The 25,677-nt window shown below is 38.6% G+C and overlaps 1 protein-coding gene across 2 annotated transcripts in view; it reads right to left on the bottom strand.

The window, feature by feature from the left end:
- KLHDC10 (kelch domain containing 10) overlaps positions 1-24,585 on the bottom strand; it is a 61,389-nt gene extending 36,804 nt beyond the window's left edge. For both annotated transcript variants that reach the window (XM_015095384.4, XM_042248825.2), the window contains exon 1: positions 24,365-24,585. In XM_015095384.4, the coding sequence (XP_014950870.2) occupies positions 24,365-24,530 (166 nt within the window). In that variant the 5' untranslated portion in view covers positions 24,531-24,585. The remainder of the gene's footprint in view (positions 1-24,364) is intronic.
- Positions 24,586-25,677: the final 1,092 nt, after the last annotated feature.

Below are 25,677 nucleotides of genomic sequence, written 5' to 3'. Positions count from 1 at the left end.
CTAGTGAACTTCCCAGATACAGGCAAAGGAAATGTATCTTTAGGGAGCTAACAATATTGAGGCAAAAGCATCTATTTGTTCCCCCAGACATCAGATGTTATATCTGCTGTCTTTTAACCACATTCCTTATTTATTTTAAATGCTCCCATTTTCACATGTATCTGCTTATAAGCCAACTCTATAAATAAATGGTAAATGAATGAAAATTGCTGGTTCTCGCCTTTTCGTTGCTTGCCATTTCTATTGGTCATTAAAACATACTCATTTCCCTTGCCATGCTTCATTTTTCTGTTTGCTTTCACTTTAGTCTCTTTGCTCTTCTGACATTACCCCTCTAACACATGTAGCAAAAGGTAGGCCTATCATAGATTTATTTTATTCTATAAAAATAATCACAGCACACTGAGAGAAATCTTCAAATCTTAAGCTATTCTTTGTCATTTCAGTTTATATTATTAGTTATTCAAGTACTACTTTACTGAAAAAAATTGGGCTCGTTGGATGAGTAGTTTTGTCTTCAGAGGAGGGAGGGAGCACAGGGGGAGCTGTAACTAAACTGTTCCAAAAGGTAGCCATGAAACCAGTGTTCATAAATGATACTATCCTTCCTTAGAAATAGTAAAAATAAAAGAGGCTAAAATTTTTACAGATTAAAAATTAATCACAAAGTACCGTAATTCATAAACTTCTGTTAGATTGAAATACTATACCCGGATCTAACAAACAAAAATTCTAGGAACACTTCTAATTTAAAATAACATCATCACAGGCTCCCAAGACTTTGAAATAAAGTTTTAAATAAAAACCCACCCTTTTGGACCAGTTTAATCTTTTGATAGGAAAGATATAACTATAAGCACATCACCAACTATATGTATACTAGATGATCTCCAAAGCTCTAAAGATTCTACCATTTTCAACAGAATCAGAAAGGCTTTAATCTTAGAACTTACCCAGTGCAATGGTTCCTGAGATGCTGGACTAGATGGTTCACTGCAAGCTTATTAAAAAATATAAAAACAAAAAGCAGATTACCAGGTCCATTCCAGTAGGTCTGGTACATTAACTTTGGTAGGGAATTGGGTTCCACTGAGACTAATAAAAATTATGGCTCTTCCCAGGAAAATGCACATATATGTTCACAACTTTACATATGATATAATCCTCTGAAGACTATCCACAGACTTGTGAATGTATAGACCCCCCAAGTTAAAAAATTAAAAAGAATTTAGACCCAGAAAGTTACAATTGTTTTCAAAGGGTAGTTAAAGGAAGAAGGAATGGATTTATTCCATATTCTACCAGAAGATACAACTGAAAAACTTTAGACGCAGAATATTATAACTGTCTTCAAAGGGTAGTATTCTACCAGAAAACATAACTGGGAGAAACTCAAAGTTGCAGCTGAATTTAAGGCAAATCTCTGTAACAGTTAAAGACAACATATAATCTGACAGCTCTCTCTGCAAATAGGGAACCCATTAACTGAAGAGATCAAAATAAGCAGATCTCTTTAAATAGAGATTTTTTTAAAAAAAAATTAGAGCTATTGTGAAAAGGTTTCCACACTGGATAGAAGATAAAGCAAGATGACTTCCAAGGTCTTTTTCAATTTTAATATTTTATGATTCTAAGGCGTTTTAGAGTAGGGGAAAAGGGAAAAATTAAAAGTCATTTTAAAACTTTTTTTTATTCCTTATCTATGTTAATGTGGCTTTTTTTTAATTAAAGTATAGTTGATTTACAAAGTCGTGTTGATGTGTGCCTGTCTATAGCAAAAGGATCTGTATCAAGCATATCAAATATTTTTCTACAACCCTAAAAAATAATCTGATTAGCTTCTTTGCTAACAACTACATATCTGAATCCTAATTATACTGAAATGAAAATTTATAGTAATAATTCACCCAAGAGCTAGACTACACTGTTTGGTCTTTACTTGCTCCTGGATTTCTTGTACTCTGTAACTTGAATTTACAGAGAATAACCTCTTTCCCTAAAAACATTTCTGAGAGAGAGAGAGAAAAAAGACTACGTACTCTATGAGTATAGATGTTAGCAGACTAAATATGAAAACCAGATTTTTAAATCAAATCATTTTGACAAAGCCTGCTGACCTAAACTTTTGCAACCTCCCTCCTTTAAGGAACACTGAAGACGGGTAGCTCCTTACAGACACAGAGTCCATGCTATTTCTCAAGTGAAGCTGAGGAACTCCTAAGGAGAAGGAAATTCAGAAATTCCAACAGTCAAACAAGTGTACCCAGAAATGCCATTTATTATTTTTGCTATTCATTGTTTGATTAAAACTAGAAAAGTGATCAGTTTTGAAAGTGAAGACACACTGTTTTCTATGAATTAACTTTGCTTTCTCTCAAGTCACCATTTTCTATTGGTAAATGCAGTGTCTTCCAAGAAAAGATCTAGAGTGACCAATGGCAATGAGAGCTTGTGGTGGACTAAATCTGGCCAAAAGCAACAAAATATTCATTAAATAATTAATTTTTTAACACTGGATTTTTTAAAAACTTAAAATTTGATATTTAGAAACAAACTATCTGAAAAATTGGTAATAATCCTGTTATGTAATAAGCAGAGAGCCAATATCTTAAATGCAACACTAAAAAAATACCAGATATGAATATGGCCAAAATACATGATTTCTAATAAGATATTTGCATGAAGCATTATATTCAGAAATATATTCTTTTCTTAGAAACAAAAATTACAAAAAGTAACATTTCACAAGAACACTTGCACTTAAGTATTCTTTCTAAAAATGCACAGATAAATTTTGGACTTAAAATCAAAACTGAATAGAAAAGATTTTGTTACAGCTTTGAGAAGTTATTTTTCTCCTTGAATGCTTTCCTCAATGTTTTCCTTTGTATATGCATAGTATTTAAAGCTAAAGACATTACCTCTTTCTAAGGTACCCAATTCACATTCATTTCAGTCACTCAGTCGTATCCTGACTCCTTGCGACCTCATGGACTGCAGCAGACCAGGCTTCCTGTCCATCACCAACCCTCAGAGCTTGCTCAAACTCACGTCCACTGAGTCGGTGATGCCATTCAACCATCTCATCCTCTGTCGTCCCCTTCTCCTCCTGTCTTCAGTCTTTTCCAGCATCAGGGTCTTCTCCAATGAGTCAGTTCTTTGCATCAGGTGGCCAAAGTACTGGAGTTTCAGCTTAAGCATCAGTCCTTCCAATGAATATTCAGGACTGATTTCCTTTAGGATGGACTGGTTGGATCTCCTTGCAGTCCAAGGGACTCTCAAGAGTCTTCTCCAACACCACAATTCAAAAGCATCAATTCATCAGTGCTCAGCTTTCTTTATAGTCCAACTCTCACATCCATACATGACCACTGGAAAAACCATAGCTTTGACTAGACAGACGGCAAAGTAATGTCTCCACTTTTTAACATGCTGTCTAGGTTGGTCATAGCTTTTCTTCCAAGGAGCAAGCATCTTTTAATTTCATGGCTGCAGTCACCATCTGCAGTGATTTTGGAGACCAAAACAGTGAGGCTCTCTGTTTCCATTGTTTCCCCATCTATTTGCCATGAAGTGATGGGACTGGATGCCATGATCTTCATTTTCTGAATGTTGAGTTTTAAGCCAGCTTTTTCACTCTCCTCTTTCACTCTCATCAAGAGGCTCTTTAGTTCTTCTTAGCTTTCTGCCATAAGGGTGGTGTCATCTGCATATCTGAGATAATTGATATTTCTCCCAGCAATCTTGATTCCAGCTTGTGCTTCATCCAGCCCAGCATTTCGCATGATATATTCTGCATATAAGTTAAATAAGCAGGGTGACAATATTCAGCCTTGATGTACTCCTTTCCCAATTTGGAACCAGTCTGTTGTTCCATGTTCAGTTCTAACTGTTGCTTCTTGACCTGCATACAGATTTCTCAGGAGGCAAGTCAGGTGGTCTGGTATACCCATCTGTTGAAGAATTTTCCACAGTTTGTTGTGATCCACACAGTCAAAGGCTTTGGAAGTAGCCAATAAGGCAGAAGTAGATGTTTTGCTGGAACTCTCTTGCTTTTTCAATGATCCAATGGATGTTAGCAATTTGATCTCTGGTGTCCCTGCCTTTTCTAAATCCAGCTTGAACATCTGGAAGTTCATGGTTTACATACTGTTGAAGCCTAGCTTGGAGAATTGGGGCATTACTTTGCTAGCGTGTGAGATGAGTGCAATTGTGTGGTAGTTTGAACATTCTTTGGCATTGCCTTTTTCTGCGATTGGAATGAAAACTGACCTTTTCCAGTCCTGTGGCCACTGCTGAGTTTTCCAAATTTGCTGGCATATTGAGTGTAGCACTTTCACAGCATCATCTTTTAGGATTTGAAATAGCTCAACAGGAATTCCATCACCTCCACTAGCTTTGTGTGTAGTGATGCTTCCTAAGGCCCACTTGTCTTGGCATTCCAGGATGTCTGGCTCTAGGTAGGTAATCACACCATTGTGGTTATCTGGGTCATGAAACTCTTTTTTGTACAGTTCTTCTGTGTATTCTTGCCACCTCTTCTTAATATCTTCTGCTTCTGTTAGGTCCATACCATTTCTGTCCTTTATTGTGCCCATCTTTGTATGAAATGTTGCCTTGGTATCTCTAATTTCCTTGAAGAGATCTCTAGTCTTTCCCATTCTATTGTTTTCCTCTATGTCTTTGCACTGATCACTGAGGAAGGCTTTCTTATCTCTCCCTGCTATTCTTTGGAACTCTGGTATATCTTTCATTTTCTCCTTTGCCTTTAGCCTCTCTTCTTTTCACAGCTATTTGTAAGGCCTCCTCAGACAACCATTTGACCTTTTTGAATTTCTTTTTCTTGGGGATGGTCTTGATCACTGCCTTCTGTACAATGACATGAACCTCTGTCCACAGTTCTTCAGGCATTCTGTCTATCAGATCTAATCTCTTGAGTCTATTTGTCACTTGCACTGTAAAATTGTAAGAGATTTGATTTAGGTCATACCTGGATGGTCTAGTAGTTTTCCCTACTTTCTTCAATTTAAGTCTGAATTTTGTAATAAGGAGTTCATTATCTGAGCCACAGTCAGGTCCCAGTCTTGTTTTTGCTGACCGTATAGAGCTTCTCCATCTTTGGCTGCAAAGAACATAATCAATCTGATTTTGGCACTGACCATCTGGTGATGTCCATGTGTAGGATCTTCTCTTGTGTTGTTAGAAGAGGGTGTTTGCTATGACCAGTGCGTTCTTGGCAAAACTCTGTTAGCCTTCGCCCTGCTTCATTTTGTACTCCAAGGCCAAATTTGCCTGTTATTCCCGATTATCTCTTGACTTCCTACTTTTGCATTCCAGTCCCCTCTAATGAAAAGAACATCTTTTTTGGGTGTTAGTTCTAGAAGGTCTTGTAGGTCTTCACAGAACTGTTCAACTTCAGCTTCTTCAGCATTACTGGTTGGGGCACAGACTTGGATTATTGTGATAATGAATGGTTTGCCTTGGAAACGAACAGAGATCACTCCGTCATTTTTGAGATTGCATCCAAGTACTGCATTTTGGACTTTTGTTGACTATTAAGGCTACTCCATTTCTTCTAAGGGATTCTTGCCCACAGTAGCAGATATAAAGGTCATCTGAGTTAAATTCATCCATTCCAGTCCATTTTAGTTCACTGATTCCTAAAATGTCAATGTTTACTCTTGCCGTCTCCTATTTGACCACTTCCAATTTACCTTGATTCCAGGTTTGTATGCAATATTGTTCTTTACAGCATCAGACTTTACTTCCATCACCAGTCCCATCTACAACTGGGCGTTGTTTTTGCTTTGGCTCCATCTCTTCATTCTTTCTGGAGTTATTTCTCCATTTTTCTCCCGCAGCATACTGGGCACCTACCTACCTGGGGAGTTCATCTTTCAGTGTCATATTTTTTGCCTTTTCTTACTGTTCATGGGGTTCTCGAGGCAAGAATACTGAAGTGGTTTGCCATTCCCTTCGTTGGTGGACCACATTTTGTCAGAACTCTCCACCATGACCTGTCCATCTTGGGTGGCACTACACAGCATGGCTGATTGTTTCATTGAGTTAGACAGGGGTGTGGTCCACATGAGCAGTTCGATTAGTTTTCTGTGATTGTGGTTTTCATTCTGTCTGCCCTCTGATGGATAAGGATAAGAAGCTTATGGAAGCTTCCTGTTGGGAGAGACCTGGGGGAAAATGGGTCTTGTTCTGAAGGGTGGGGCCATTCTCAATAAATGTTTAATCCAATTTTCTGTTGATGGGCAGGGCTGTGTTTCCTAACTGTTGTTTGACCTGAGACCAAACTATGGTGGAGATAATGAAGATAATAGTGACCTCCTCCAAAAGGTCCCATGCATGCACTGCCACACTCAACCTTGCAGCAGGCCTCCAACACTGCAGGAGGCCACCGCAGACCAACGCCTCCAAGGGAGACTCCTAGACACTTACAGGAAAGTCCGGGTCAGTCTCTTATGGGGTCACTACTCCCGTCTCCCAGGTCCTGGTGCACACAAGGTTCTGTTTGTGCCCTCCAAGAGTCTGTTTCCCCAGTCCTGCGTAAGTTCTGGTGGCTCTATGATGGGGTTAATGGCGACCTCACCCAAGAGGGCTCCTGCCACACCCAGGTCTGGTGCACTCAGCATCCCTGCCCCTGCGGCAGGCCACTGCTGACCCATACCTCCACAGGAGACACTCACTCACTCACAAGCAGCTCTGGCTCAGGCTCTGTGGGGTCTCCCTGTGTGCACCAGGTTTTGTTAGAGCCCTCTGAGAGTCTCTGGTGGGCCTGGGGTTTGATTCTAAACACAATTTTGCCCCTCCTACCGTCTTGCTGGGGCTTCTCCTCTGTCCTTTTCAATTCACATTAGAAAATTCACATTCCTGCATCAAGTTTGCGTACTTCTGTGTGTTTTAAGGAAATTATTTTATGTGACACCAAGATGTTTGCAGCTAAGCCTTGGTTTGATCAATTACACATCTGATTCAAATTAACTGGGTTGATAGTTTGCTGGAGAAACCATATGGCAAGAGACACTGAGTAAAAAGGGAAACAACTTTTCTAAAAAAGCACCATTCAACTCCAATGACTGTTTACCTCATCTTTTTTTTTTTTTTTTTTTTTTGGCTTAATTACTTCTAATTTCATTGGAGTCTTTAGACAACTCAACAATCACACCTTAGATAAGGCTTGGAGAAAACTGACTGACAGTATAGCACATATGAAAAAGAAGAGCATGAGCTAGAGCTGAATTTTAAATGCAGCAGGAAGCTACTAAGGATTTTGATCTGGGAAGCAATAATCAAAGTTACGCTTTGGGGAGATTAATCTTGTTTCAGTATGTAGAATGAAATAGAAAAGGAAGACTGAGAGTGACAAAAACATTACAGGTTTCCCCTGTTATCCTAAAGTAGAGTGTTCCCAATGAAACCTTTCCTAAGCAAAATGGTGTTATGTGAAGAAGCAATTACCTTAATTACCTCTGTGCTAACTGAGGTACAAAATAAATCCTGATAAAACCCAGATGCTCACAGACACAGTGCAAAGCTATGGTGTCTTGATGCTGAGATGCTGAGTGTAGTTTCCAGGGAAGGAGCCTGGAAGGGCCACTCACACTGCTTGGGGTGTGTGCTGCCTCTGTACCAGCTCACTGCAAAACAAATGTTGAACCCATATTTTTACTTTATCATAAAAGTGACAATCCTCTTCCAATTTCTTTCAGTTAGTGAAAACAGACACTAACATAGGACTTTCTTAAAAGTGGTGTATAGTAAACTTGGAAAAGTGGGGAATACCTGTATTTGTTTTGTCTATTTGTTTTCTTAGTTGCTAAGTTGTGTCCAACTCTTTAGCGACCCCAGAGACCGCAGCCTACCAGGCTCCTCTGTCCATATTTCCCAGGCAAGAACACTGGAGTGGGTTGCCATTTCCTTCTCCAGGAGATCTTCTCAACACATAGACTGTACCTGCATCTCCTGCTTGGCAGTCAGATTCTTTACCACTGAGCCACTAGGGAAGCCTTTCCCTGTCTTAATAAAGTCACATTTGAGGCAATCAACAGCTGAACTATGGCACTACTGGGAAAGACAGGCAACAGAGACGAGGACAGCACAGTAGTTAAAAACATGGACACTGGAACCACATTGCCTGTATCCAAATCATAAGGGTTCTGTCCCTTGTGAATTATATGGCCTTAGAAAAGGTGTTACCCTCTGGGCCTCAGTTTCTTTCTCTATGCAAAGGGAACAGTGACACTACCTATTCCTCATTAGGTTATGAGTAAATGTTTATAAAAATTCTTAGCTAATAATAGTTACTATATGTGGATAAAACACAAGGGCTAAGACTAGCTGGATGAGAAAGTTGAGTAAGGTAAAGAGGTAACTATCAGTGTGAGTTTTAAAATTCTATAACTTTAAAGAAAACTTTAAAAACACAGATAGTGAAGGGCAAGTCAGCAATATTTACCACATGCATTACACAATCTTTTTAAAGAGTAAAAGACCAGAAAAATGTAAATATCTATCAATTGTGTGGCTGGCACTTTGCTGTATACCTTGAAACTAACACAACATTGAAAATCAACTATACTCCAGTAAATTTTCTTTAAAAAAACTGTGTAGCTGGTAAATTACCATACATCCATACAATGCAATACTTTCAGCCATGAAGAAGAATCAGATCAATCTAAATATGCTAATATAGAACAATTCCTACAACATATTTTTAGTAAAAATTTAAAAAGACAGGTACAGAAAGAATATGTACTCCAGGTATTCTTTATGTATTGACTCTAATTTGTCCAAAAATAAAGATAACATGTCTATATGTGAAGTGAAAGTGAAAGTCACTCAGCCATGTCCGACTCTTTGCAACCTCATGGACTATACACTGCATGGAATTCTCCAGGCCAGAATACTGGAGTGGGTAGCCTTTTCCTTCTCCAGGGGATCTTCCCAACCCAGGGATCGAACCCAGGTCTCCCGCATTGCAAGCAGATTCTTTACCAGCTGAGCTACAAGGGAAGCCCAAGAATATTACAGTAGGGAGCCTATCCCTTGCCCAGCGGATCTTCCTGACCCAGGAATGGAACCAGGGTCTCCTGATTGCAGGTGCATTCTTTATCTACTGAGCTATCAGGGAAACCCCATACCTATATGTATACATATGTAAATTTTAATTCTGGAAAGATACACTAAAAACTAACAGATGTGATACCTCTGGGGAGAAACTGGAGAATTAGTGATCTAAGGAGAAGGGAGATTTGGTCTCCCTTGTATACTATTTTATCAGGCTTATAGAGTGTTTTTCAGTTTAACAAAAATAATTTTTAAAAAATGACAGGCAGGTAAGGTTGAGTTCAATAATAAGAAATCATATTTACATATGTAAGTGAGCATAACTTTTTTATGTGTTCTACAAGTTTGCCCAGTATAGATACTGGTAACAGTCTAATGATCTGGGTGTTCAAAAACACTAAAGACTGTTTTGTTTTGTTTAAAAAAAAAGATCTTAAAAAAGCTCAAGGTCAATATACAAACTGAACCTTCAACCGCATCTGTTGTTTGGTCGATAACTCATGTCTGACTCCCTGCGACTCATGGACTGCGGCATGCCAGGCTTCCCTATCCTTCACTATCTCCCGGAGTTTGCTCAAATTCATGTCCACTGAGTAGGTAATGTCATCCAACTATCTCATCCTCTGTTGCCCCCTTCTCCTCCTGCCTTCAGTCTTTCCCAGCATCAGAGTCTTTTCTAATGAGTCGGCTCTTAGCATCACGTGGCCAAAGTGTTGGAGCTTCAGCTTCAGCATCAGTCCTTCCAATGAATATTCAGGACTGATTTCCTTTAGGAATGACTGGTTTGATCTCCTTGCTGTCCAAGGGACTCTCAACGGTCTTCTCCAGCACCACAATTCAAAAGCTAATTCTTTAATGCCCAGCCTTCCTTATGGTCCAGCTCTCACATCTGTATATGACTACCAGAAAAACCACAGCTTTGGGTGTACAGATCTTTGTTAGCAAAGTGATGTCTCTGCTTTTTAATGCACTGTCTAGGTTTGTCATAGCTTTTCTTCAAAGGAACAAGAGTCTTTAATTTCAAGGCTGCAGTCATTGTTCAGTGATTTTGGAGCCCAAGTAAATAAAATCTGTCACTGTTTCCATTGTTTTCTCCATCTATTTGCCATGAAGTGATGTGACCAGATGCCATGATCTTAATTTTTTGAATGTTGAGTTTTAAGCCAGCTTTTTTACTCTCCTGTTTCACCTTCATCAAGAGACTCTTTAGTTTCTCTTCACTGTCTGCCACTGAAGTGGTATCACTTGCATATCTTGCATATCTGAGGTTGTTGATATTTCTCCTGGTAATCTTGATTCCAGCTTATGCTTCATCCAGCCTGGCGTTTTGCATGATGTACTCTGCAAATAAGTTAAATAAGCAGGGTGACAATATACAGCCTTGACGTACTCCATTTCCAATTTTGAACAAGTCCATTGTTCCATGTCTGGCTTTTTTTTTTTTTTTTTGTTCATGTCCGGTTCTAACTGTTGCATACAGGTTTCTCAGAAGAGAGGTAAGGTGGTCTGGTATTCCCATCTCTTTTAGAATTTTCCACAGTGACTGTAAGTACCATCTGCATGCTAATAATTCCAAAATTTATATCCTGAGCCTCTACCTCTCCCTTGATTTGATTATATATGGGGATTGTTTACCTTATATCCTCTACTTCGATGTCAAATAGGCATGTCAAGCTTAACACAGCCAAAAGAGAACTCTCGACTGACTTCCACAATCCTTCTTGTCTCAGTCTGCTCCATCACATTTAATGACACCATCATCCATCCAGTTGCTTAAGACAAAAACTTTGAAGTCATCCTGATTCTTCTCTTTCCTTCATATCTCACAATAAATCCTGTTCATACTATTTTCAAAATATATCTCATACTTAATTTTTCTCACCACTTATACAACTATATCTTGCTCCAAGCCACTACCATCTTTTTAGGAGACTATTGCAGTATTTTTCTAAATAGCCTTTATGCTTCACTTTTACCATTTCCCACAATCCATTCTCCACCTGACAGTTACAGGAAGCTTTAAAAAATGTAAATCACACATACACAAAAAATTGTAAATCACATCACATACTGCCTTGCTTAAAACTGTCCAATAGTTCCCCTGCTTAGAATAAAGGAACGTCACAAATTCCGTTTTAGACATGCTGAACTTGAGGGGTAAATGCCATGTAAGTGGAGACATGACGAAGGCAGGTATTTGGCCCTCAAGAGTGATTTAGGCAGAATTACAAAGTGGCCTGATTTCTTCATATATAACTGAAAAATGAACACCATGGATTTGGGGGAAAAAATACCTAAAATAATTTGAAAAAAGAAGGGCAGAGGCATGGGACCAAGACTTGAGAACTCCAATTCCTTAAAGGCCTGGTAGAAGAAGGATCAACAATAAGACTTAGTATGAGAGGCCGGACACAAAAAGAAAACCAGAGCTGATGCCAGAGAAGCAAAGGAAAAAGAATGTTTCAAAATCAAGAGAGATCAGGTAAGGTGGAAACTGAAAAACATCACTTGATTGATAACACGTAAGTCACCTGTGACTTTAACAAGAGCTACTTCAAAAAAAAGAGGGGGAGATGTGGCAATGAAGACCTCAACTCTAGTCAATATTTTCATGAACTTGGCTCTGAAGACCAGAAAGATAAAACTTGAGTAAGGTCTGGAGAAGGAAATGGCAACCCACTCCAGTATTCTTGCCTGCAGAATTCCACGGACAGAGGAGCCTGGCGGGCTACAGTCCATGGGGTCACAGGCCTGAGCATGTGTGCATGAGGGTGGAGGGTGACAGGTTGGTAGCAATAAACTGGTAGAACTAAAAGAAAAAAAAAAAAAACTTGAGCAAGGTCAAATGCTAAAGGGATGACTTGATCAACAGAAAGGGTCAGAAGACAGATAAGTGGTAGAAATGTAAATATTCTGAAAAGTCTGAAAAGGCAGGAAGGGGTGGAATCGAGGAAAAGACAGAAGGATATAACAACCACTGATAAGATTAGACATAAAACTGTACTTGGAAAAGCCATACAAAAGCTGTATGTGCTAAATTCCTAGGTTAAAAAGTTTATTTAGCCTTATGTAATGTAAAATAACCTAAACTCAACTCTCTGCCTGAGTAACTATAGATATTGACAATTACTAATTCATTCAATAAATATTTATGAAAAGTCTGCTATAAATGGGGCAGTGTTCTCGTCCTCTGGAAGGTGACAGAGAATAAGACATTATTTTTCCCTTTAAGAAGCCCATAGTTACACAGGGAGCTCAGTCCCCAGTGCTTTGTGACAATATAGAGGGGTAGGATGAGGAGGGGGTGGCAAGGAGGCTCAAGAGGGAGGAGATATATGTATGTATACTAACAGCTGATCCACATTGTAAGGCAGAAGCTAATACAATATTGCAAAGCAATTGTCTTCCAATTTTTAAAAAAAAGCCCATAGTTAGATAAGTTCGAAAACAAATACTTGCAAAGTAATTCAATATAAGTACTGTGATCCTTTGTATAAACAAAAGAAGGTGATGGCACAAAGAAGAGGCACAACAGCATGGACTCTGAGTCTAAGAGACGGTCTGAACCCCACCTCTGACATTCATTAGCTATATGCCTTTCGTGCAGGTTCTGCAGCTTCTCTATAAGCCTCAGTTCTTCATCACAGAAGGGAATGAGAAAGTTATGAGGATTAAATGAATTAATATTTGTAAAACACCCTGAACAGAGCCAGACACACAGTAACTACCCAGTATATAAGTAATCTATTTGTATTAAAAGAGCGAACAGAAAAAAAGCTATGTAACGTATACTTGGGTGGGTCTTAGAAGGGATTTAGGAAATGGCAGTCTAAGAAAAAAATGGTTATGTGCAGAATCATGACACAGTGTGGTACTGCAAGAAATTGCAACTTAAAAAATTTCTCCCTCCCAACCTAACTTCTAAGAATTTAAAGCAACTAACTGCAAATAGTTCTATTGCTGAAATATAAAATGAAAGACATAAGTGGTGAGGCTGTAGTGGTAGAAAAGGTCAGAAAAATTATTAGAGTAAAGAGGAAAAATTGGCAAGACTTTGTGACCAACTGTACAAGGGGTGAGCATAAGAAAGGAATCTAATGTGATTCTCAGATTTCTGGCCTGATTCACTAAATTGATGAGGTAGCCATTGAATTAATCAGAATAAGGAACATAGAAGCAAGACAGGTTTGGCAGGAAAGATAATGAAATTGTTTTCAGACAAGCTGAATTTAAGGCACTCATTAGTCACCTGAGTGGCACTGTCTAGTAGCCACTGGCAAACAGGCCAGGAAAAGAGCTCTGGTCTAGAGATAGATTTATATGTTGTCAGGATATTAATGATATCACCCAGGGGAAAATATAAGAATGAGGAGGGAAACAAACAGATATACTCTTGGATATCAATATTAAGCACTAGATAAAGAAAAACTAATGAGAAATTCAAGCGATAAAAAGGGTAACTAAGAGCTCTTTAGGAATACAGACTGTGTCTAGTTATATATTCCCAGGCTTTAGTAAAGGGGCTAGTCAAAATCAAAATCTAGAGCAACTGGGTAGGATGAAGACTAAGAGATAGCTAATGAATTTGGCGGTTAATGAATTATTACCTTAGCAAGAAGACTTGAGTAGAACAATGGGGGCAGAAGTGAGACATGCAATAGACTGAAGAGGAAAAAAAGAAACAATTGAGTCTTTTCTTCCAAAACCTTGGCTGTGAAGAAAAGAAGTAAAATAGTACATCAGCTAGAAAAAAATCTAAACAGTTATTTGTATGATAAATTGAGGAGAAACAGAGTCTACTTGGTAAAATAAGAGAAAACATTTAAATACAGAACAGGTTTAACAGAATCCCAAGTTGCCACTAGTAGTATGTAATGATTTACACAATATTAAATAAAACACAATTCACTGATAAAGAACTAAAAAAGCAAAATATCAAAATGCGGACACAAGTATCAAATGGAATTACTATAGATGATTTTCTCCTTGCTTCAAGTTTTTAATATTTTCCAAATTTTAATAATGAGCTGTATTCCTTTTTTAAAAATTGAAGTATAGCTGATATACAGTATTTTGTATTTTACAGATGTATAATATAGTGATCTACAATTTTAAAGATTATATTTCATTTACAGTTTGTTATATTCCATAGGTTGTATAATATATCCTTGCAGCTTATTTTCTACCTAATATTTTGTGCCTCTTAGTCTCCTATCCCTGTGTTGCCCCTCCCTACTCCTTCACCCCACGGGTAACTACCAGCTTGTTCTCTATGTCCGTGAGCTTGCTTCTTTTTTTTTGCTCTATTCACTAGATTGTTGTGTTTTTAGATTCCACATGTAAGCAATATCATACAGTATTTGTCTTTGTCTGACTTATTTCACCTAGCAAAGTGCCTTCCAAGTCCACCCATGTCACTGCAAATAGCCAAACCTCATTCTTTTTTATGACTGAATAGTATTCCATTGTATATATACACCACATCTTCTTTATTTATTAATCTGTTGATGGACACTTAAGCTGTTTCCATATACTGGCTTTTATAATAATGCCACTATGAGAGCTTGTATTCCTTTTACAGTGGTGGTAGGAAATAGAAGACAATAAGCTTTACCAAAATTAATGCTGCCTCAGGGGCAGAAAAGACAAGTAATTCTAACTTGAAGAAGACAAGATAACAGAGACAAAATATCAGCAGGCAGAGAACAGAAAAGAAATGGAAGGAACAAAAATGAAACCAATGCAGAAATGAACTCTTCCCTGTAACTAATACAGAGGAGCACAGACACTGCTGAAAGTAAAGTGAAGCACCGGACTGCACTTCCTTGCTTGAGAAAGGCAAGCGAGGCATCAATAGAAACAAACTCTGGAAAGGCAAGCGAGACATCAATATAAACAAACTCTGGAAACCACAACACACTGTTGAAAGAATTAAAGAAGATCCAAATAAATGGGAAAATATCCCATGTTCAGGGATTAGAATACAACATTAAAAGATGATGACATCTTCAAACTGATGTGCAGATGGCAATCCCTATGAGAACCCCAGCTGAGTTCTTCCTACAAATTGACAAGTTGATTCTCAAATTTATATGGAATTGCAGGGACCCAAAATAGCCAAAACAAACCTGAAAAAAAAAAAAGCAGGAGAACTCACATTTTCTGATTTCAAAACTAGGTCCAAAGCAGCAGTAATTGAGGCACTATGGCACTGGCACAAGGACAGACACATAGATTAATGGAATAGAATTAAAAGTCCATAAATAAGCCTATATATGTTTAAGGTTGACTGGTTTTCAACAAGAATGCCAAGACTATTCAATGGCGGAAAGCACAGTCTTTTCAACAGGACAGTCAATTAAGATAACCTTTACCACATGCATTAATGTTAGAGCAAAACTATAAAATTCTTAGAAAAAACACAGGTCTTCACGACCCTGGATTTGGTAAAAGATTCTTAGACATGACAACAAAAGCAAAAGCAAATAAATAAATAACAACAGTAAGATAAACAGGTCTTCACCAAAATTTAAAACTTTTATGCTTCAAAGAGCACAATTAAGAAACTGATAAGACAACCACAGAACAGGGAAAATATTTGCAGATCATATATCTGACAAAGGACTTGAAATACATAAAATATAAAATGTAGAGAGAGGCTGTGGTACATATACACAATGGAGTATTACTCAGCCATTAAAAAGAATACATTTGAATCAGTTCTAATGAGGTGGATGAAACTGGAGCCTATTATCAGAGGGAAGTAAGCCAGAAAGAAAAACACCAATACAGGATTAGTATATGCAATACTAATGCATATACATGGAAATTAGAAAGATGGTAAGGATAACACTGTATGCAAGACAGCAAAAGAGACACAATGTATAGAACAGTCTTTTGGACTCTGTGGGAGAGGGCGAGAGTGGGATGATTTGGGAGAATGGCATTGAAACATGTATAATATATGTGAAACAAACTGTCAGTCCAGGTTCGACACATGATACAGGATCCTCCGGGCTGGTGCACGGGGATGACCCAAAGGGATGGTATGGGGAGGGAGGTGGGAGGGGGGTTCAGGATAGGGAACACGTGTACACCCATGGCAGATTCATGTTGATGTATGGCAAAACCAATACAATATTGTAAAGTAAAAATAAATAAATAAATAAAGGAACTTTGAGATTATGTTAGGCCTACCTGGCGGGGGTGTTGGAATGTAGAGAGAGCTAAAATGTATAAAGAGTTCTTACCATTCAATAATAAAGACAATCCAATTAAAAACTGAGCAAAGGATCTAATAGACATTTCTCCAAAGACATACAATTAGCCAACAAGTATATGAAAAGATAAACAATGTCAATCATACCTTAAAAGAAAAAAAACTAGAAATGAGGAGAGAAAAGGGAAAAACAAGGAAAGATGCTCGACATCATTAGTCCTGAGGGAAATGCAAGTCAAAAAGTACAATGAGATGCCACTTCATACCCACTGCTGCTGCTGCTGCTAAGTCGCTTCAGTCATGTCCAACTCTGTGCGACCCCATAGACGGCAGCCCACCAGGCTCCCACGTCCCTGGGATTCTCCAGGCAAGAACACTGGAGTGGGTTGCCATTTCCTTCTCCAATGCATGAAAGTGAAAAGTGAAAGTGAAGCCACTCAGTCGTGTCCGACTCTTCGAGACCCCATGGACTGCAGCCCACCAGGCTCCTCCGTCCATGGGATTTTCCAGGCGAGAGTGCTGGAGTGGGTGCCATCGCCTTCTCCCTTTATCACTGCACCACCAGGGAAATCCTACTTAGGCATGTACCTAAGAGAAATGCAAACATATGTCCACACAGAGATCTACACACAAATGTTTATTTACAACAGCCAAAAAGTGAAAAACAATCTATATGTCAATTAATGGATAAACAAAATGTGATCTAGTCATACAGTGGAATATTATTTAGCCAGAAAAAGGAATGAAGTGCTGATATCTGCATCAAATTAATAAACTTAAAACAGTATGGAAAGTGAAAGATGACAGTCAAAAAGACTATGGTTCCACTCATAGGAAGAAGTCCGTAACAGGGAAATATACAGAGAAAGAAAGTAGATTATGGTTACTTAGTGAGTGGGGGAGAAGAGGAGCAGGAAGATGAGGGAGGGACGACTTAAGGGACATAGGGCTTCTTCTTGAGGGGATGAAAATGTTCTAAAATTGACTGTGGTAATAATTCCACAAGTCTGAGTATACTAAAAATCACTGAATTGCACACTTTAAATAGTGAACTGTACAGTATGTGAATTAAATCTCAATAACACTACTAAAGCCATATAAATGGATATGTTAACGTTTAAGAGGATTAACTACTCTTGTGCTAAAGAAAATAAATCAAAAATTGAACTACAAAAATATTCAGAAAGTAAACACAAGAAACCTATAACTTACAAGACACATCTCAAGTACTGTTCAGAAGAAAACTCAAAATTTAACACCCAGGTGATGCAGCGGTAAAGAATCTGCCTGCCAATGCAGGAGATGAAGGTTCAATCCCTGGGTCAGGGAGATTCCCCTGGGGAAGGAAATGGCAACCCACTCCAGTATTCTTGCCTGGAAAATCCTGGATTCTCTGTGGACAGAGAATCCTGGCGGGCTACAGTCTATGGGGTCACAAAGAGTCAGATATGACTAAGCCCACACACAAACATACACAACACAAGAATGAAAAGAACATTAAGGATTCCACAGAAGAAGACAGGAAAACAGCCACAAAATAAACATAACAAAAACTAAAGGAAGGATTTAAAACAGTGAGAGAAAAATATAAGTAAGAAAAGAGAAAATAATAGAACTAATTTTTTTAAAAATCCAAGACTTGGTTGCAAACAACAAAAGGGCAAGGCCTCACATATACTAAACAAGAAGTGATAATGAGTAAAATGACAGCGTAGTCACAGACACAGGAAATTTTTTTTTTAATCATAAAAGAGTACCTTGCTCATGTTACCCAAATAATTTGAAAAAGTGGGTGACTCAGATTGTTTTGTAGGATAATACAAATTGGCAAAGCTTCCTCACAAAGATATAAATGATAAGCAGTCAAATTATCATAGAAGTAAAGAGATAACTGTCAAAGAGCTAGCCTCCTCCCAAAATACTCAAGGTCCAATAATCTCACAGGCAATTCAACCAAACATTTAACTCGAAGGCCATTTAACCAGAGAGGAGAAAAAAGCATAGAAAAATAAAAGTTTGAAATTATTTTTATGAAAGTGGCATAATCCAATAAAGATAAAATACATAAAAGAAAACTACAAAGCAATTTAGCTTAAGAGGAGTGATGCAAAATTTCTAAATAAAGTTTAGGAAATAGAACCCAATAGCACATATAAAATAATACACAATAACAAAGTGAATTGATTTAGGAAAGCAAGGATGGTCCAGTCACAGTAAATCTATTAGGACAACTCACCACAATAGTAAACAAAGGAGAAAAATCACATAATTCCCACAGAGGCTAAACTTTTAACTTCCATATTTTAAAAAATCTTTGTAAAATGGTAAGAGCTGACTACTTTAACATAGTATGTACACTTTAACCTAAAGTCAGGCTTCATAGGAAAGCATGAAAAAACTAGCATTTAAGTCAGGAAGACAAAAATCCACTATTTTACTGTTTAATATTTTTGGAAAGTACTAACCAAATTGATTTGCCAAAAGAAAGAAAGAAGTATAAAAACTGGAAAAGAGCAGATAAAGTTATCTTTATTTGCTAACAATATTGTGTGCAATCACTCAGTCATGTCTGACTCTGTGTGACCCCGTGGATGGTAGCCCGCCAAGTTCCTCTGCCCATGGAATTTTCCAGGCAAGAATACTGGAGTGGGTTGCCATTTCTTCCTCCCGGGGATCTTCCCAACCTAGAGATCTAACCTGCGTCTCCTGCATTGGCAGGTGGATTCTTTACCTCTGAGCCACCTGGGAAGCCCAATGATATTATTTAACTGCAAAACCTTAGAAAAACAACTGGGGAACCATAACAGATAGTACTGGGATTCCAAAGGTGGCCAAGTACAAAATTAATACTCAGAAATTAATAGCATTACCATGTTCAAAGAGCAAGATAAAAGTATAACAGCAATAAAAGCCCCATTTACAATAGTAACAAAAAAAGGTAAAATACCAGGAATACATACAAAAGAAATGTAAAAGGTCTCCATGAAAAAAACTTTAAATTGTTGTCAAGGGATACAAGAACAAATTTGAAAAACAAGAAATGAATGTACACCCTCTTCCTGAACAGGAGACTGAACCTCAAAAAGAAGTCAGTCATCTCTAACTCAATCTTCAAATATAATGCAGGATCAACAAAAATACCAAAAGATGTGGGGAGGGAGCTCAATAAACTAAGTGTTATACAGAACAAACAAAGAGTATCCAGGAAAACTCCAAGAAGTAGAATGAAAGAATTATAATCAAAGAATGATATCATTAGGTGTAAATAGGTAATCTGATCAATGAAACAGAATAAAAGTCTAGTAAAAATACCAAATTATATATAGAAACTAAGCACACCTATAGATAATATTTCAATACTGTGATAACTGGGTAGCCACCTAGAAGAAAAGTGAAGTTAAATCCTACCTAAATACTTTACATAACTAAATTTTGCACCAATAAGTGCATTTAACTTAAAAATAAATTATAAAGTTACCAAGAAAAAAAACAAGAATTTTACTTTTAATTGGAAATATCAATAATATTGAAATAGGAAAGGCCTTTCTTATGATCCAAAAAACCTAAAATCAAAAAAAGATTAATAATTAAACTACACAAATATTTTAATTTCTGCTGAAAAATATATTGTAAACAAAGTCAAAAGCTAAATGAAACTGTGACAAGCATCTGCAACACATAACTGAGACAGGGAACAAATTTCTGTAAAACAGAGCTCCTACGAACAATATTAAACATTCCAACAGAGAAAAAAATATAACCAGGTAAATAGGAAATATAAGCAGATGTTATAAATAAAGGAAACAAATACGGCTGTATGGTTTTTATACCTATTGAAAAGATGAAGAAAAATATACCTTTTTAAATTAGCAACATAAAAAAAGTTTAATAACCCACTCTGTTACCAAAGCTACGGGAAGCCAGAACTCCAACACCAATGAACACAATCTGGCACAACCTCTATGAAAGGCAATTGACAATATCTATCAAAATTTAAATAGCACATATCCTTTCACCCAGCAATTGTACTTCTAGGAATTTATTCTAAAGACAGACTCACTAATGTGCAAAATTATATACATACAAAAATATTAACGGTATCATCCTTTGTGTTAGTAAGACTGTAAACATCTTAAATGCCCATCCAAACAAAGAAATGCTACCATTTTTCTTCCCTCCAACACACACACTCACACACTTTTCTAGAAAAGATACATACAAAATCAGTTGCTTCAAGAGAAAGAAGCCAATTATTGGTCAAAGGAAGAAGGAAAATTTGCCTTTTACCATTTGTGCCTTATTCATAAACATATATCACAAGAAAAATTCTCAGTTAATATTTTCAGTATTATTTTTACCCAGCTTTACCAATTGTTACGTTTTTCCTCCTTTTTCTTTGTCAGTTTTCCAGTCCCCATATTAGCAACATTGTTTAACTGTTTCCCTAGGTAACACATGGCATTCACTCAAATTTACACACTTAAATCACAATAATAACGTGGGTTCCACTGTCCCCATGATCTCCATGCCCCTGAGCTCTATGACTGTGAGAGCACTGTCCCTGTTCTTTACTGCACACATGGAAAGATTATGAGTAGGGAGAAACCCAGGTCTAAGAAGCTATGAATTTCTTGGCCTATGGGGCAAATGTATAACCACTACTGTATTTAGGAGACAGAAAAAAGATGAGAAGCTGCTCAAACAAGGTTTCACGAAACATTATTTGTGCTGCTACCACAGATGCAAAGTCTAGTCCACTATCTTTATGTTCAAGAAACTGATTGTATCCATTTGTCCAGAGTCAATGGGGCAATACGGAACTGAACCACACTAATTAATCACATTCACAAGAATTTAACTGTTTACACATAATGCCAATGTATTAGAGTTTTAAAATACATATGTGTGTCTGTATATGAATACATGTATATACACATATACATTTGATGTATGTGTGTGTAAATGTATGTAAAAAAATAGCAAATCATGCATATCAAAGAATTACATACAAATGGAACCACATGGGGCTACTAGTGTGTATGGAGAAAACAAATAAAAGGTCAGAGATGACTTTTCTGAAAAACAGTGTGATCAAGCTGAGATCCAATGGGAGAGAAGTTTAAAAAGAGAGAGAGAGAACAGAATGAGGATTAAGAGGGTTGCTAGATGACGGAATAGCAAGTACAATGGTCCTGTGGCAGAAGTGAGCACAATCTAAAGATCGTGGGAAAAGATCAAAGAACAAGACAACATGATATAGGGTTATCTGGAGAGCTAGAGAGGGGCCAGACAACTCAGTGGCTTTTAGGCCACGTTGAGGATTTCTGCCTTATTTTAAGAGGAATGAAAAGCTAGTAAGGGGTTGTAAGCTGAGATGAAAACAGACTTGTGCTTGCAAAAGATTAGTGTGTTGTACAAACTGGAGGGCAAGAGTATAAGCAGGAACACTGCTTAGAAAGCTAGTGTAGGAGACCTACGGCAGGGATGATGGCTGCATTGACTGGCACAAATAAAATAAATAGGACTTGGTGACTGATTACACCAGAAATGCAAGGAAGAGGAAACCGTTAAGGAGGACGCCCAAGTTTCAGGCTTGCATAACTGCAGGGATAAAGATGCTATCGGTGAAAGAGAGACAACCCCAAGACCAGATAGCTCTGTTTTTGTTTCATTGGTGGATGGAGGAGGGTGTATTGTGTGCATGCTCAGTCGAGTACGATTCTTTGACCCTATGGAATTGGAGCCCGCCAAGCTCCTTTGTTCATGGCATTTTTCAGGCAAGAACACTGGAGTGGGTTGCTATTTCCTCCTCCAGGGGATCTTCCTGACCCAGGGATTGAACCCTCATCTCCTGCATTGGCAGGCAGATTCTTTACCTCTGAGCCACCAGAGCTCCCTGGATAGAGGGTAGATATGCGAAAAAGTAAGAAGGGTTGCTCAGTGCCTGGTACCTGAAAATCTTGGTAGAGCAGGAGGAAAAATGTTAAATGGGATTAGAAATCAAAAGTGGGGGAAAGTTACCTACAAAGATGTATTATTACTATTATTTTTTAATCTCCAGGGTCAGCCATAAAAAAGCCTAGATGTTTCTACCCCTCCCTTTCACTTAATATCTTGTTGAATATCTCAAAATAAAACCTTTCAATCAAGGGGAGAGGTAAGGCTTAAAATGAAATGCTTGGGGAGAAAAAAAAATAATTGGTGTGAAAGAATTTCAAAGTATATATTGAAATATCAGATGTTTCCAATTTTTGAGAGTCAAGAGAAGACTGAGGCTTTCTGCTTGGGGAAGAAAGAATGAAACACCAGTCAAGGGGGAAAGAAAGCAGAAAAAAGAGCTGATGGCCCCATTGCATGAATTTTCACAGTTTAAACACGTTTATCTTTACCTCTGGACAAATGGCTGTTACTGGTCTTGTGTGCAAAGAGAATGCAGAAATAGCTCCACACTGAAGCCCCTTTTCAGAAACCAAGGCTTCCACTGCCATCAAGTGGTGGCAGTGAGGAAGTGCACCAACCAGTTTCTTGGAGCCTGGGAATGCCAATATGAAAACTATGGTATAATTAATCTAAGCTCAAAGATTTAAGATTGCAGTAATAGAGGACAAACTAGTTACAGTCTTCGGTATCTTCTAACCTGTCAATATACAAAAATGAAAGTTTTTGCTATTACTTTGGGGTTAAAAAAAAGATTTCTTTTTCCTTTTTGATGTTAAAGAGTACATATTTAGCAGTTTTAGAATACCCAGTCTGATATGATCATCTCAAACCCAACTCCTGGTGTATTATATATTTGACTAAAACAGCTTCACAGTTAATTTTAATGGTGCATATAAACGGATTAATGTGCATTTCTAGCATAAATCAATAACCTTATCACAACCATAAGCAAGTGTCGCACTCAGTATGCAAAATCCCCTTTCTCTTCAAATTAATCAAATAATTTTTTTTATTACTTAGTACAAGGCATGGTAGTAAACACCCTCATTCTCAAAACTCATCAGCTAAACAAATACAAAATCACTGATAAAATCAACTTCAATCTTATTCACAAAAAAACATAGTGAATGATTAACACACATTCTTGATAGTTCTCTTCATGGTAAAAATAAGCTTGCCCAACATAATATTTGACATTCTAGGCAGTACACCTTCATTCTCTACACTGAATATTCACCTACAAATGTAGCTCTTTAAAATTTGCTGCACACACACATCGATTTGATTTGTCTTTCAAGGCATCGGAACACAGGGATAGTAAATTTACACAAAAACGTTAAATATTCACACTGGGTACATTTTCCAGTTCTCAATAAGCTGTTTTCATATGGGGGTGTGTGTTTAGTCGCCAAGTAGGGTCCGACTCTTTCACGACCCCCTGGACTGTAGCCTGCCAGGTTCCTCTGTCCATGGAATTTCATATGGTAGACACAGCATAATTTTGTCACTAACGATATTCTTGATTTTCATTTTTTCCCGTTAAAATCCATACACGCTATCCATTCTATTTATATTCCAAAATATTAATAATTCAACTAGTTTCCCTAATTCTCTTGGTTCTGTTTCCTACCCACCTCCCTCCCACCCCCTTCTTCTCCTTTCTTGCTTCAGAATGCCTAAATCTTACACACTCGAGGTGGTTTTTACAAAAATCATTCCTTGGAATGCTCTTCCCTCTTTCTTTCTTTAAAAATAATTTCCCACAGCTAGGCGCCAATGTCTTTCTTTTACAAGATCAAACTGCGGAAGAGGACGAGACTGGGAACCGAGTAAGCGAAACATTTGGGAATGTCAATGAGACGACGGCCTCTCCTTTGAAAAGAAAACACAACAACTTTCAGCACAGAGCTTTCAATAGACCAAAAATACTTTTTTTTTCCGCCGTGCTCCTGTTCCCTCCGTGACCTCAAAGACACCTTTCCTTTTCTCTAAGCCCCCCATCGTTCTGCTGTGCGTGGGGCCTGCCTTTGCTCCTCCCAAGGAAAAGAAAGGCAGGGAGAAAAGAAAAGGGAGCAGTCACCTTCCCACCCCGCCTGCGAGCTGTCAGGACCGTGCCCCACCACTCACCTGGCAGGTGCGGCCGCCCGGAGAGTTGCACGAAGCGGTTGAGCTGACCAGTCCCCCGACCCCCGTTGCCCCCACTGCCCCCGCCGGCCCCGCTACCTCCGCCGCCACCGCCGGCTGCGCCTCCTCCCCTCCGGCGGTTCCTGTCCCAGCCCTGGGCGGCCGACATGACCGGCTAACGACTGCCGCAGCCTGGTCACGGCAGCCCGTGGCCCGGCGGCACTAGCGGAGCCTCCTTCCTGGGCTCCTCAAGAGACCCGGGAGACCGGGGAAGGGGGAGCGCCCAGTCTCATCAGCAGCCAATGACTGAGTAACTTGGTGACAGATAGCCAATGGCCAGTCGTCTTCTTGGTAGGTGGAGGGAGGCGGGGAGAGACGTGGTAACCATAGCTATGGCTTAAAAAAAAGAAAAAAGTTGGGGGGGGTTGGAGAAAGGCAGAAGCAGCCACTCATCACTCGAATCCACCACGCTAAGCAAACCGGCGGCGCGGTGACTCCTGAGGGGTCAGGCGGGCCAATCGAAGGCCGAGTGAGAGAGGCCACACCTGCAGAAAGAGTCCCGACGATAGCCGGGAATCCAGGCGTGTTCAGGACTCAGGAGCTCTTCCCCCATAGACACTGAAGCCAGAAACAGGACGCTGACGAAATACACATATTTTGAGGCAATACAGTGTTCTGCAAAGAGCTCTCTTCGACCGGGACGGGGTGGGGGGGGGGGGGCGCGCGGGGAAAAGAGGCAGAGTCAAAGCTTAAATGTAAGAATGAGATCTCATTTGTCCTGTCTTTCAGTCCACTGGCGAATTCCTCCCTAATTCAATACAAGCCACGTCTCACGCAAACGAACAATTTTAAACCTGGTTAACAAATGTGGGAAGATGTTCGAGCTCACCAATAACTGTAGAAATACAAATTGAGATCCCAGTGAGAAACCATTTCAAGCTTATTACGTTAGATTTCTTAAATAACATCCAGCAGAGAATTAGAGTGCCAAGAAAAAGGTTCTTTAGTAGATGACTGACGGCACTGTAAATGTTTTTGCTCAAACTCCTTTTTGCTCGTAGAAAATTCGAACCAGCTGGAAGACAGGAACAGGTACAGAGGATGAAGATCAAAGAAAAATGTAGATACAGAGGTCAGGAATTCTACTGTTCCAAAATTAAATGGAAATTTTGACTTTGAACTTAACTGGGCACAGTGCAAAGTAGGAAAATAGATTGTTCACTGATGTTTATGAATGGTAAGAGAAAACCATATGAATTCCTCAAGAGAAACAAAACTTTTCAAGATTTTTAGATCAGGTGACTTTTTTTTTTTTT

The sequence above is a fragment of the Ovis aries genome, chromosome 4, assembly GCF_016772045.2.
Source record: "Ovis aries strain OAR_USU_Benz2616 breed Rambouillet chromosome 4, ARS-UI_Ramb_v3.0, whole genome shotgun sequence".
NCBI classification, from domain to species: Eukaryota; Metazoa; Chordata; class Mammalia; order Artiodactyla; family Bovidae; genus Ovis; species Ovis aries.
Note: the sequence above shows the minus strand (reverse complement) of the source record. Positions and strands in the feature narration are given on the sequence as shown.